Raw genomic sequence first — 15282 nt, 5'->3', positions numbered from 1 at the left:
TATAGACCTTAGGCACCTCTATACATTTGTGTTATTTTCTTTATCCATTTTCCTTCGGCCGAATGACTGAGGGTTATGGGGTGCTCTTTGCATCCTTCTGCTGGCCAGGAGAGAATATCCCACTAGTAATTGGAATGATTTGTGGACTCTCCATACCCGGAAAGAAAGCAATTTATCAGGTAAGCATATATTTTTTTTTTGTAATATGGTTCTTTTAAGTTGTGTGGTTGCTCATTAAAATATTTTTCTTTTTATCCTTTAGAGATCTATGTATATACATAATTATAAAAAATCATGGTTCATTAGATATGAAAAACACTAACTACACATTAACTTGCTTGGATATTACCTTGTGATAAACTCATTGAGGAAGTGTACTGTGCAAACTATCTCATCACAAGATAAGTCCACACTGTACACTTCAACCCTTTCACAGACAGAGCATACAGCACTATATCATATGCATATTCAATGCCTGTAGTACTGTTTTGAATGTTCTTTGGCATATTATTAATGGCATGTTTAGAAAATCATTAAAGGGACATTGTACACTGGATTTTTATTTGCATAAATGTTTTGTAGATGGCCCATTTATATAAGCCATTTGGGAGAGTTTTTGTAACTGTATAGTTTTGCTAGTTTTTTTAACATCACTCCTAACCAAGTCCCAAAGCATCAGTTGTAGACTTAAGTCTGCAGATTCCTGCTTGTTCCAGTTGTGTAATGGATCTTTTTATATGCAGGGGAGAGGGTTTGCTCTTTCTGCTTTCTCAGCCCTTTCACTGGGCTTTCCGGCCTAAACTCATCAACAGTGCTAAACTGGGCACTTCTAAGCAAGTTTTTAAAATGTTTTATACTGGATTTTTAGATCAGTATCTGAGCATGTTCTTTATAGTAGTGTCTATTACATGCAGTTATATTAAAATTGGTGTATACTGACCCTTTAATTTTCGCATGCTTTGCACATGTTACAAATTACAAGGTCTGCATGAGGAATGATATTATTTAGTTTAAAACAAAACAAAAATATTTGAGATACAAAACGCTAAAGATGACGCTCTCTATGCTAATCCCTAAAAGGTAAACAGTCCTCCAGTCCTGTTACCTATAAAATGCAATACAGACAAAAAAATAAGGGAAGCGCTAAAAAAGCAGAAAGAGCTCTCTTGAGAAGGTGGTATATATGTGAATGAATTATTTAAAACCAAGGTGTCTGGTACAGATGTATAAAAGAACTATTGTCTAGATTACGAGTTTTGCGGTAACAGGGGTGCGGTGATATCTTGCAAGTTATTCTGACCGCTCACTTCTCTACAGCGCTGGTATTACAGGTTTTTACAAACCCGGCGTTAAAAGGCAAGAAGTGAGCGTAGAGCAAAATTGAGCTTCACACTTCACTCCAATACCAGCGCTGCTTAAGTGAGCGGTGAGCTGGTTATATTTGCTTGTGCACGATTTTCCCATAGATATCAAAGGGGAGAGCCGGCTGAGAAAAAGCAGCGTTTAGCTCAGTAATGCAGCCCCATTGATTCCTATGGGGAAACTAAATTTATGTTTACACCTAACACCCTAACATGAACCCAAGTCTAAACACCCTTAATTTTACACTTATTAACCCCTAATCTGCTGCCCCCAGCATTGCCGCCACCTACATTATATTTATTAACCCCTAATCTGCCGTCCCCAATGTTGCCGCAACCTACCTACACTTATTAACCCCTAATCTGCCGCTCCGGACATCGCCGCCACTATAATAAACATATTAACCCCTAAACCGCCACACTCCCGCATCTCAAACACTATTTAAATATTATTAACCACTAATCTGCTGTCCCTAACATCGCCTCCACCTACCTACATTTATTAACCCCTAATCTGCCGCCCCAACGTTGCCGCCACTATTTTAAATTTATTAACCCCTAAGTCTAACCCTAACACCCCCTAATTTAAATATAATTTAAATAAGGTACCTTTAAGTGACATCATCCAAGATGGCGTCCCTTAGATTCTTCTATCAGCCAATGGGAATTAAGGTTGAAAAATCAGCCAATAGGATTGAGCTTGCATTCGATTGGCTGTTCCAATCATCCAATAGAATGCGAGCTCAATCCTTTTGGCTGATTGGATCAGCCAATAGGATTTTTTCAACCTTAATTCCGATTGGCTGATAGAATTCTATCAGCCAATTGGAATCTAAGGGACGACATCTTGGATGACGTCACTTAAAGGTACCTTCATTCAGCAAGAAGATGTCGGAAGAAGAGGATGCTCCACGCCGGATGTCTTGAAGATGGAGCCGCTCTGCGTCGGAAGGATGAAGATAGAAGATGCCGTCTGGGTGAAGACTTCTGCCCGTTTGGAGGACCACTTCTGCCCATCTGGAGGACCACTTCTGCTGGCTTCGTTGAGGACATCTTGCCGCTTGGATGAAGACTTCTCCCGGTAAGTGAATCTTCAGGGGGTTAGTGTTAGGATTTTTTAAGGGTGTATTAAGTGGGTTTTATTTTTAGGTTAGGGCAGCAATAGAGCTAAATGCCCTTTTAAGGGCAATGCCCATCCAAATGCCCTTTTCATGGCAATGGGGAGCTTAGGTTTTTTTAGTTAGTGTTTTATTTGAGAAGTTGGTTGTGTGGGTGGTGGGTTTTACTGTTGGGGGGGATGTTTGTATTTTTTTATTACAGGTAAAAGAGCTGATTTCTTTGGGGCAATGCCCCGCAAAAGACCCTTTAAAGGGCTATTGGTAGTTTAGTTTAGGTTAGTTTTTTTTTATTTTGGGGGGGCTTTTTTTATTTTGATAGGGCTCTTAGATTAGAAGTAATTAGTTTAAATATCTTGTAATTTGTTTTTTATTTTCTGTAATTTAGTGGGGTTTTATTTTGTAATTTAGCTAATTGTATTGAATTGACATGCTCTACCCAATGAATGATGACAATGACATGCATGCTCTGCTAGATGAATGACATGCTCTAACCAATGAATGATGGCAAGGACATGCATGCTCTGCTAGATGAATGACATTCTCTATCAAATGAATGATGGCAATGACATGCATGCTCTGCTAGATGAATGACATGCTTGAACCAATGAATGATGGCAATGACATGCATGCTCTGCTAGATGAATGACATGATCTAACCAATGAATGATGGCAATGACATGCATGCTCTGCTAGATGAATGACATTCTCTAGCAAATGAATGATGGCAATGACATGCATGCTCTGCTAGATGAATGACATGATCTAACCAATGAATGAAGGCACTGACATGCTTGCCCTGCTAGATGAATGACATGCTTTAACCAATGAATGATGGCAAGACATGCATGCTCTGCTAGATGAATGACATTCTCTAACCAATGAATGATGGCAATGACATGCATGTTCTGCTACATGAATGACATGCTGTAACCAATGAATGATGGCAGACATGCATACTCTGCTTGATGAATGACATGATCTAACCAATGAATAAAGGCAATGACATGCATGCTCTGCTAGATGAATGACATGCTTTAACCAATGAATGATGGCAATGACATGCATACTCTGCTTGATGAATGACATGATCTATTCTAACCAATGAATGATGGCAATGACATGATCTGCCAGATGTTAACAGTGGCATGCACTGTACAATTAATGATAACAATGACCTCCTCTGCCAGATGTTAACAGTAGATATCCTTACCTTTGCCTTATAGGTGCTTCTTTCTTGTTTGTATATTCGTTTACTATACCCATAAGTCAGCTAGGGGACTTATTTTAAGGAGCCAATAGGTATTATATACATAGCGCTGAGTTTAGAATTTTTTTATAGATGTTAACAGTAGCATGCACTGTACAATTAATGATATCAATAGCATGCTCCGTCAGATGTTAATAATGACCTTTTCTGCAGAATTTTACAATGACCTGTACTGCATAGTAAGTGATGGGTATGACATGCTCTGCCAGATATTAGCCATGATGTGATCTGCACAATGAACGATAACAATGACATGCTCTGGATAATTATATAAATGGCAATCAATGACAGCAATGGCATGATATGCTAGCTGTTAACAATGATATACTCTTCATGATGGGTGTTAGCAATGACCTGCTCTCCAAGATATTAGTAATGACCCGCTTTGCATGACAGATGGTGGGAATGACATGATCTGCCAGATATTGGCAATGACATGCTCTTCACAATGCATGATAGCAATGACATGATCTATACAATAGTTACACACCCTGCTAGATGTTAACAATGACATGCTTTACATGCTGATTGAGATATATATATATATCTTTTCATGTGACAACACTGAAGAAATGACACTTTTCTACAATGTAAAGTAGTGAGTGTACAGCCTGTATAATAGTGTAAATTTGCTGTCCCCTCAAAATAACTCAACACACAGCCATTAATGTCTAAAACGTTGGCAACAAAAGTGAGTACACCCCTAAGTGGAAATGTCCAAATTGGACCCAATTAGCCATTTTCCCTCCCCGGTGTCATGTAACTCGTTAGTGTTACAAGGTCTCAGGTGTGAATGGGGAGCTGGTGTGTTAAATTTGGTGTTATCACTCTCACACTCTCTCCTACTGGTCACTGGAAGTTCAACATGGCACCTCATGGCAAAGAACTCTCTAAGGATCTGAAAAAAATTGTTGCTCTACATAGATGGCCTAGGCTTTAAGAAGATTGCCAAGACCCTGAAACTGAGCTGCAGCACGGTGGACAAGACCATACAGCGGTTTCACAGGACAGGTTCCACTCAGAACTGGCTTCGCCATGGTCGACCAAAGAAGTTGAGTGCACGTGCTCAGCGTCATATCTAGAGGTTGTCTTTGGCAAATAGACGATTAAGTGCTGCCAGCATTGTTGCAGAGGTTGAAGGTGTAGGGGGTCAGCCTGTCAGTGCTCAGACTATACGCCGCACACTGCATCAAATTGGTCTGCATGGCTGTCGTCCCAGAAGGAAGCCTCTTCTAAAGATGATGCACAAGAAAGCCCGCAAACAGTTTGTTGAAAACAAGCAGACTAAGGACATGGATTACTGGAACCATGTCCTGTGGTCCAATGAGACCAAGATAAACATATTTGGTTCAGATGGTGTTAAGCGTGTGTGGCGGCAACCAGGTGAGGAGTACAAGACAAGTGTGTCTTGCCTACAGTCAAGCATGGTGGTGTTAGTGTCATGGTCTGGGCCTGCATGAGTGCTGCTGGCGCTACAGTTCATTCAGGGAACCATGAATGCCAACATGTACTGGGACATACTGAAGCAGAGCATGATCCACTACCTGGGCCGCATTGCAGTATTCCAACATGATAACGACCCAAAATACACCTCCAAAACCACCACTGCCTTGCTAAAGAAGCTGAGGGTAAAGGTGATGGACTGGCCAAGCATGTCTCCAGACTTAAACCCTATTAATAATCTGTGGGGCATCCTCAAACAGAAGGTGGGGGAGCACAAGGTCTCTAACATCCACCAGCTCTGTGATATCGTCATGGAGGAGTAGAAAAGGACTCCAGTGGCAATCTGTGAAGCTCTGGTGAACTCCATGCCCAAGAGGGTTAAGGCAGTGCTGGAAAATAATGGTGGCCACACAAAATATTGACACTTTGGGCCCAATTTGGACATTTCCACTTAGGGGTGTACTCACTTTTATTGCCAACGGTTTAGACATTAATGGCTGTGTGTTGAGTTATTTTGAGGGGACAGCAAATGTACACTGTTATACAAGCTGTACACTCACTACTTTACATTGTAGCAAAGTGTCATTTCTTCAGTGTTGTCACATGAAAAGATATAATAAAATATTTACAAAAATGTGAGGGGTGTACTCACTTTTGTGAGATACTGTGTATATATATATATATATATATATATATATATATATATATATATATACATACATATACACAGCACACAGAAGAAGTATGGCACTCCCTACACAGCTAAGATTAAAAGAAAAAAATTAAGAGTTAGTTATAGTATCTGGCCAAATGGGTCAAGCCCAGGAACCACGTCAAGGTCTCTCCCATCCTGGGTTCCTAATACAGCCAAACAATGCATGCTCTTAATCAAACTGGGAACCACCCAAGGGTGCAAAGGCTTATGTAATCTCCCTAGACATATACAAAACACGAAAGTGAACTGCACTCTCAAACTAGACTAGGTGCACATCCCATGACAATGCAAAATGCACAGCCCTGGGTGCTTAATAGCGCTCATGGGTAGCTGCACAGTCCATAGAGCCCCCGGCACTTAACCCCCAACAAGTCTGGGTGCAAAGTCCATAGGGAAAATAACATCACAAATTAACACAACACACAGAGGAAGCCTAGTACTTACTTGCAAGCACACAGCTAAGATTTAAATATATATAATGTTAGTTTGGTATTTAGAGAATTAGATTTGAATTGCTATACAGATTTACCAGACATTTATACCTATAGAAAGGCTATGTAATAGAAATGCCATATGTGTTTATATCATATTTAATTATCAAAGGGACACTAAAGACACACTTTCTGAGGCACCAACTCTCAGTATATACTGTACATATATGAGTCTGTGATTGGCTGATGGCTGTCACATGATACGGAAAACGATATAGAAGCAATCTTTGAAATTTTTTACAAAAAAAATGTACTGATAATTTGAAATTCAAAGTAAGGGCTATTGTATTGTCTTTTTATTATTTGTGGAATATGTTTTATTAATTTCAATATTTATTACAAAGTATAAGTATCTTGTTATTAACTTAAAACTATCATTTTTTTTTTTAGAGTGTAGAACACAGAGTGCTTTCACGAGATCCATCAGCAGATATGGAGTTGAAGCAGCCTGATTCTGGAATGTCATCTCCGAACACCACCATGTCAATACAGCCAGCACATTTTGACATTGGTTCTCCATCTAGTACTCTGTCTAACTATGACTCCTGTAACTCTAGCCAATCTAGTGTCGGAGATAAGAAAACAAACCAACATGAAACAAGTAAGTGATGTAACGCAACCTGGTGTGTTTCCATTATCTTTACCTATTTGTATTTATTTTATTTCCCAAGCCACATGATGGTTCATAAATACAATACTGTATGTAGTTTAGTAAAAAATGAATTGCAGATTTGAATTCACTATGAAATTGAATGCTTATACAAATGTATTGGTTACATTAGGGGTCATAAACAAGCCCTCTTATCTGGACTTTTTATAGCGTAGGCCTTGGCAATGTCGGCAAGACCAAACTTTGTCTACATTCCTCAGGAAGTGAGAGATGGAGTACGTACTAGCGCAGCTTTGCTGATGTCGAAAAATCTGCGCTAGTAAACTCCTTAACAACAAATTAAGATTAAAGGGACAATCTAGTCAAAATTAAACTTTCATGATTCCGATAGGGCATGCAATTTTAAACAACTTTCCAATTTACTTTTATCATCAAATTTGCTTTTTTTCTTGGTATTCTTTAGCTAAACTTAGAAGGCCACCTCTTATGTCAGTGCATTTTGACAGTTTTTCACAGCTAGACAGCACTAGTTCATGTGTGTCATATAGATAACACTGTGCTCATTCCCGTGGAGTTAACTATGAGTCAGCACTGATTGGCTAAAATGCAGGTCTGTTAAAAGAACTGAAATAAGGGGGCAGTCTGCAGAGGCTTGGATACAAGGTTATCACAGAGGTAAAAAGTGTGTTAATATAACAGTGTTGGTTATGCAAAACTGGGGGATGGGTAATAAAGGGATTATCTATATTTTTAAACAATAAAAAAACAGCAGTTAACTGTCCCTTTAAGTTCGTATTTTTTTAGTTATGCAGAATGAAATTACTTTGCAATATGTTTTCATTATTTATTTTGGCCCCTTTTCATATAATTTACCTCTGAAAATTTGAGCCATTTCCAAAACTCAGAACTTGGAAGCCATATCTGTCCCTCAATGGTTTTAACTGATCACAATTTTATGACAGGTGCTATCCTTGTTGTCAGCAGACTAAAGCCCAGATTGGCTCCATCAAATAAGGCAAATGGTGGGTGGAATTTGGCTACTGAAAAATAACTGCAGCAAAAAGGATGTTAATTTGTGTTAAAAAAAAAAACATTAAGACTTGGCTGATAGGTTATTCTATAGCAACACAACAACAGTGTCTTGTAATTACAAGATGTTCACTGTCCCTTTAACATGTGCCAGTCCTATTTTTCTGATCACAATCCAAATTCTTGATACTAAATAACACATTTTTCACTTCTCAAATTCACAGACAAAACTTTGCAACTTTTCAGGTACCCCAAATAATAATACTAAGCAAAAGCTAATGGATTGGAACATATGCACAAATATTTATGGTTTAGGAGCACAACAGGCTAATTACACAAATTTCACCTATTAGCAGTGATGTATTAAAGTATTTTACTCCAAGTCTCAAGTCTCTCCCTCCAAGGGGCCGATTTATCAATGTTTGTCCGTCGGCATTTAACATTATACAAACAGTTCTGGTGAACTGCTTGCAATGCCGCCCCCTGCAGATTTGTGGCCAATCGGCCGCTAGCAGGGGGTGTCAATCAGACCAGGCAGCGGACCAGTTAAGGAGCAGAGGTCTTAAGACCGCTGCTTCATACCTGATGATTCCGGCAAGCCTGAAGGCTTGCACCGAAACAGGGGCATCAGGGGCCATTCGGCCCTTGATAAATCGGCCCCCAAGTCTTAAGTCTCTCCCTTCAAGTCTCAAGTCGAGTTTCGAGTCTGGGAGCCAACTTTAACAGGAAAAAAAGGAGGTGGTGGTGGAGTGTGCAATTAGAAGATCAAGTAAATTTGCACAGTTAGGTAAAAAAAATTTTTTATCATAGGTAAATTTAACAAGGCTTTATCTAAACAAAGCTGTGCTTTTAATCAAATTTATCAAGATAGCATTTTAGACAAACTATTTTTTCCACAAGTTGCAAGTGGGAAGCTAAATATATACAAGTCGCGAGTCATTGCTTAATTTATTGCGAGTCAAGTCCAAGCCGAGTCATTGAAGTGACTTGAGTCTGAATCAGTTGACTCAAGTCTAGATCAAAGTCTCCATTTTGTTTGCCATTTATTGTGCTAATTACGTTTTTCAATTACAAAGTAGCGAGTATATCAACACAGATAACTATTTTGTGTTGTTTCCGGGAGGTAACATTTTTTTAACTTCACTAGTATTAATGGCGGAAGAATTTTAGAATTGCTATCACTAGAAGGACACCCTGATAATACGTGGTAAAGTTTAGTATTTATCTTGTTAAAACAAGTGCAAATCAATGATAAACCCCTATATGTGTTACTTTGTTTAGGGAAGAAAAATAAAGGGGTATAGAGAACATTTTCTGTCATGCATATAAAAAAGGAGTCTGAAAAAGTAGAAGGGTCATTAAATTCAAAATGTAACTAACTATACCATGTTTAATTCTATGTAATGAAAAAATTTAATATACTTAAATCTTATAGGGAAGGGGAGCAAAAAATGAAAGTTGGTTTTCCCAATGTAGCTTGTGCCACTAGTGACATGCTAATTTGTTTCTTGAAAGGTTTATAAATGATCTCCTAATTTATACTGATGCATTTCATGCAGCTAGGTCATTTATAGAGAGGTGCATTCAACTTTAGGCAGTCATACAATATAAAAAAAGCAGAATATATTATTGAACGAAACAAAAAAATAAACCAAAATAGTACTGAAATAATATCTTTTGAAGATATACATATTTTGTTTAGTGCATTTTTATAAATTAAAATGTACATTTTAGGGGTAGTAAAATATAAAAATTATCATTGCTGGCAACATTTCTTGATGCTGAATGATTATTACATATTTCAACATTCCATCTATTTAAAAGTAAGATTAAAATATTTGAATGCTAGTATTCAACTGTTGATTCTCACAGACTTCAGTTTAAGCCTCTGGAAGGTGACTTTAAAATATAGATGGAGTGGCAATTCTCTATTGAAAATAAGTTAAAAGCAGTAATTTAAACCCTTGGCTACCTAGAACACACAACAGGTTTAATTAAAGCATTAATTGAGAGAAATATACAGCAGAGATTTCTCTCCTATCTTTTTCATAAATTGCTTGTTGTTAAAACCATTTTACTCTTATCACACCACTATATAATTTTCTATCCTTTTAAATCTTTCTGTGTTTTAAGAAATAAATAATACATTCCGTATTCTCACTTCAGACTTGAGGAAGAGAGGACATGTTTAATGTGCAATGTAAACCCAATACAAATGTTATTTCTGCTTATTGTAATACACAGCTATGTTGGTATGGCATATGAGTTTTTAGACATCATTCATAAAAAGGTTGCATATGCAATATAAACATTTACTGTGCAATGAATAGTATACTAACAGAACTAACAAAAATTTGTTAGAGCAATCTGTAACTAATCTAAACCTAACAAATGGTTGTTGGGAACTCTAACTTCACCTAAATGGACAGAACTAGAAACGTTTTACTGCAAAAAGAGATTTTAATATCAGTTAGAATTAGATGTCCTTGGTAATAACAGTATAAAGGTGTTCAGTATTTGGTTTTATACACCTAGAAATTGTTGGAAATAATTATGACTGCTAATGTAAGTACAGAAACACATTTCTTGACAGTAAAAGCTACTATAATTTTTTTATTTGTGTTATGAAGATACATAGGGCTCCATTAAGAAGATACGGTTAACATTTTAGAGCCTCAGCGGTGGTGTTAAATTATCCTGGTGAGATTGATAAGCCCTGCTTTCGCACAATTGATTGCGCAAAAGTTGGCGGTATGACTGACCACACAAGCAATTGCTTGTGCAATGGTAAATGCGAGCCCGGGGTGATGCCCACTAATTGCGCTGGCATGCAAAAAGATATGATAATTGGGGTTTTTGCTTCGGATCATTAAAAAAATAGTTTTCATGTTTATGTGTATAGCATGTAATCTTTTTTAACTAAAGCCAGTTTCATAGATAACAAATATTTCAGACTGATATAACCATTTATATGGGCATATATAAGATAAGGTCCAGATTTACATATTTGGCTTCCCAAACGCAAGAAACACCCATCCTTTTGAACTTGTTCTCATATTTCTTACATAGGCCCCCATGTATTATCCGGCAGCCGGACAAGGTACACCTTTGCGGTGAACCAGCAGCAGACACTGTATATCCACTGTCCGGACATACTGTTGCACCAGGACATTCTTGTGCAACGCTGCCCCTGATTTTGCGCAACCTGTCAATCACCCAGAACAAATATGTTTGAGGTGATTTATATTTGCCACCTCAACTGCTACTTCAGTTCTTACATTATTTTAAGCAGCTTGCATGAGTGAGCCTGCCCTACAATTACTCCAAATAAGCATCCGATGGTTAGTAAACGGAGCCCATAGAGTCAATAATCAACATATAATCCATAATACAAGGCGTACCTTTCAATTCAGTCTTTGATTGGCTTCACTAGACGCATCAACAACTTTCCAGTGATAAAATACCCCTAGGCAACTTGTTGTTAAACATGGTACATTTTTTATGGATTAAAGATGCTTTAGAATGGAAACTATAAAACTTTTGTCTTGGAAATAATCACTATAAATTTCTATTACTCATTGTTTGTTGATGGCAAACAGAGCTCTAAAGTTGCTATGGAAACATATTTCCATGGTAAGTTCTATTCATATTAAGCTTTCTGTCAAATAATACTGGTCTTCATTTTGTCATGAAATTTCTAGAAAACAAGTTTGTATGTCAGCTTAGTTGTTGGTTATTTTTTTGTTCCTAGGGCCCCCTGACGCAGCAATCAATAATATGCAGACTTACATGGACATGCTGGATCCAGAGGTAGGCTCAAACGGGAACAAGAAAGATGAGAGAACAGCCATTCCACCTCCTCCTCCACCTGGTTTTCCACCACCTCCTCCTCCAGTTCCTGATTCACGACTTCCACCCCCTCCATGCTATCCAGCGCCAAGCCCTCCTGAGGGAGAGCACACCTCAGATATCTACGTACAGGCTAAGAATAATCTCCGTCACATTGAGAGTGAGGCACTCAATGAACAGGTAGCCTCATAAAATGCACCTGCATTTCGTTTCTTATAATGTTAAAGCTTTATCATACTCAAATGTTTCTATCATACAAGTAAAAAAGCAGCATTGTATTTTTGCCTAAAAATGTATGAAATAAAAGCTGGTTAAATTAAGCTGAAACTTATACTGAAGTATCAGTTGTGTACTGTCTGCTAATCTCTATTGGCTAAAAGGCGTTTCCTGCAAATGCTTATTGTTTGATAGGTACAATGAACACTAACAAGAAGTATTTCGCTGATAATAATAATTAATTTGTGTCAGTTTAAAGAGACACTGTACCCAAATTTTTTCTTTTGTGATTCAGATAGAGCATGCAATTTGAAGCAACTTTCTAATTTACTCATATTATCAAATTTTCTTCATTCTCTTGGTATGTTTATTTGAAAAGCAAGAATTTAAGTTTAGATGCCGACCCATTTTTGGTGAACAACCTGGGTTGTCCTTGCTGATTGGCCAGCACCAATAAACAATTGCTGTCCATGGTTCTGAACCACAAATTTGCTGGCTCCTTAGCTTAGATGCCTTCTTTTTCAAATAAAGATATCAAGAGAACGAAGAAAAATTGATAATAGAAGTAAATTAGAAAGTTGCTTAAAATTGCATGCTCTATCTGAATCAAAAAAGAAAAAATTTGGGTACAGTGTCCCTTTAAATGTAAACAGATTTTACTTCATATTTTGTTTTGGCTTTCATATTATTGTAGATACATTTGTTCTGTCTTTTTATCTTGTGGTAGATTCTGATAGAGCATACAATTCTAAACAACTTTCCAATTTAATAACATTATCAGATTTTCTTTGTTTTCTTGTTATCTTTTGTTGAGTGTACACGTGTCTGCAGCACTATATGGTAGCAGTTTTGCAACAATGTTATACATTGGCAAGAGCACTAGATGGCAGCACTATTTCCTGTCATGTAGTGTTTCAGGCATGTGCATGCTACCTATCTAGATATCTCTTCAACAAAGAATAACATGAGAAAGAAGCAAATTTAATAATAGAAGTAAGTTGGAAAATTATTTAAAATTGTCTTCTCTATCTGAATAATGAAAGAAAAAAGTTGGTGTTCATGTCTCTTTAAACATTTGTTTTAAACACTAAAAACCAATGCTATAATGTGTAAAGTTTGCACTACACTTGGAAACCATGAAATGATTGCTGCAGCTAAGATATTACAAGCTTATATAAAGAAGTATACAAATTCTTAGAACATTGGATGGTCAGTGGCTCTCCAAGAGGGATAGGGACAGGTGTCTCCTAGCTTGGACATATTTCTGATAGGTAATACAAATCCCTAACCCCTCCCACATTTCTGGAGGGCTTAAAAAGGTTTAAAATAGACATGTGCGTTTCGTTTCGTTCCCAATTTAAATTCGGACGAATTTGTCAAATTCGGAGATTCGGATCAATTCGAATTTCCGAATTACCGTAGCACCGAATCTAACAAATAAATCCGAATTAGTTCGGATTTATTTGCAACATTCGGATGGCCATGGACTAATCACAATTGCACTAGTATTGTACTGTATATTAGGTTATATCACTCTGCTATGGGTTACACCTAATATTACAGTACATAATACTAGTCTAATACACAGCACATCCTACGTAACACATACCGAACTTCCGAATTTACAAATCGAATCCGAACCGAATACATCCGAATTTATTTGAATCTGAATGAATCCGAACGAATCCGAAATGAATGCATTCAAATCGATCCGAAATTCGAAAATATCCGAATCGATCCGAAAAGAACCGAAACAAATCTTTTCGCAGCGCACAAGTCTAGTTTAAAATAACTTTTTTTCAAAATCCTCACACGGCCCTTTGGTTATTGAGTGCTTAGTATAGAAAATATTGTGAGTAAAACCAAACCAATTTTTAACAAAATTAATCCACACACCCATAACTCCACTAATTTAGTGCTTATTCAAATTTCAGTGCCATGACCCTTTGTTTATCAAGTATCCATTGATGCACTAAAGACCAGCTAAGAGTAAAAAGGGAAACACAAAACTTATCCCAGGCACAACCAAAGTTAAGGTTGTACATTGAAGAGAAAGTGCTCATTTAAAAGAGGAGAGTTCAAGTTATTTACGACATTTTGTTTTAAATGTGGCAATAGCTTCTAGTTCTGTATGAAATAAAGCAAGTGAAGCTTATCAGTAAAGTTATTTGTACCATCTTTGATTGCATCCATACTTTTGCAACAACTGTAGCTTGTGTTCCATTTGTGAAATTGCAAGAGCAATTTTTTTTTGGGTGGTAATACTGTAGGGGTTGTTTATTTTTGAGATTAAAGGGAATATTTTTGGTTAATCAAAACCCATGAAAAATAGATCAAGGCAAGTGTTAGGTGCTAGATGTTTAAATCTTCATATTAAACATTGGTAATTATGGTCTTCGTTTATTAATGTGTGGATGCCTGTATTTATCATCGTACAAATGACTGCCCCCCCCTGCATTTGAGTGACCAATCACACAAGAGCAGGGCCTGTCAATCACCCCAGTGAGACTAGTCCAGGGTGATTTTAAGCACTGGCTTCATAACTCTTTGCTGCAGGCTCGATCATGCAAACCTGCACTGCTGGAACTCCAAAGATGCATCTGCAGTTTGATTAATGGAGCCCTATGAATTTAAAGGTGCAATATGAGGGTTAATCTCAATCCTTTAGAAACGTTTATTTTATGATTTTTCTACAGAATTCACCATTAAACACTACTGAGATTAGCGGTCAATACTAGAGGTTAACGTTAATGTTGTTACAGTTACTTTATTTTATTTTGTTTGTTTAAATTACTATTAGAAAAGTGGAAACTGTGTAAAAGGAACCTTGTTAACTTAATATACAATCTTAATACTTAGAGCTATCTAATCAAAAGGACTACGACCCAAGCTAGTACTGTGACAAGATAATACAGTCTTATACACTGTAAAAGAGATCAACGGAAAGTCAAACTGATAGATATCATTTCAACGCGACCAGAGTATGAGGACAATATTAACTGTTATCAGACTTTTCCAAAATGTAACTAAGGGTCACAAAATATAGATTATATGTTCCAGCAGTAACTAAATGTCATTTGTAAAACATAGACTGCTCTTTATAAATTTCATGTATGCAAAACGAGGTTGCCTAATAAAAAGATATACTGTATATATATATATATATATATATATATATATATA

At 37.1% G+C, this 15282-nt stretch overlaps 1 protein-coding gene across 2 annotated transcripts in view; it reads left to right on the top strand.

Moving 5' to 3' along the window:
* The window catches only part of ESPN (espin), a 556807-nt gene that overhangs the window by 284350 nt on the left and 257175 nt on the right, over positions 1–15282 (top strand). For both annotated transcript variants that reach the window (XM_053690388.1, XM_053690389.1), the window contains exons 6-7: positions 6786–6996; positions 11786–12063. In XM_053690388.1, the coding sequence (XP_053546363.1) occupies positions 6786–6996; positions 11786–12063 (489 nt within the window). The remainder of the gene's footprint in view (positions 1–6785; positions 6997–11785; positions 12064–15282) is intronic.

The sequence above is a fragment of the Bombina bombina genome, chromosome 8 (assembly GCF_027579735.1).
Source record: "Bombina bombina isolate aBomBom1 chromosome 8, aBomBom1.pri, whole genome shotgun sequence".
Lineage (NCBI taxonomy): Eukaryota > Metazoa > Chordata > Amphibia > Anura > Bombinatoridae > Bombina > Bombina bombina.
Note: the sequence above shows the minus strand (reverse complement) of the source record. Positions and strands in the feature narration are given on the sequence as shown.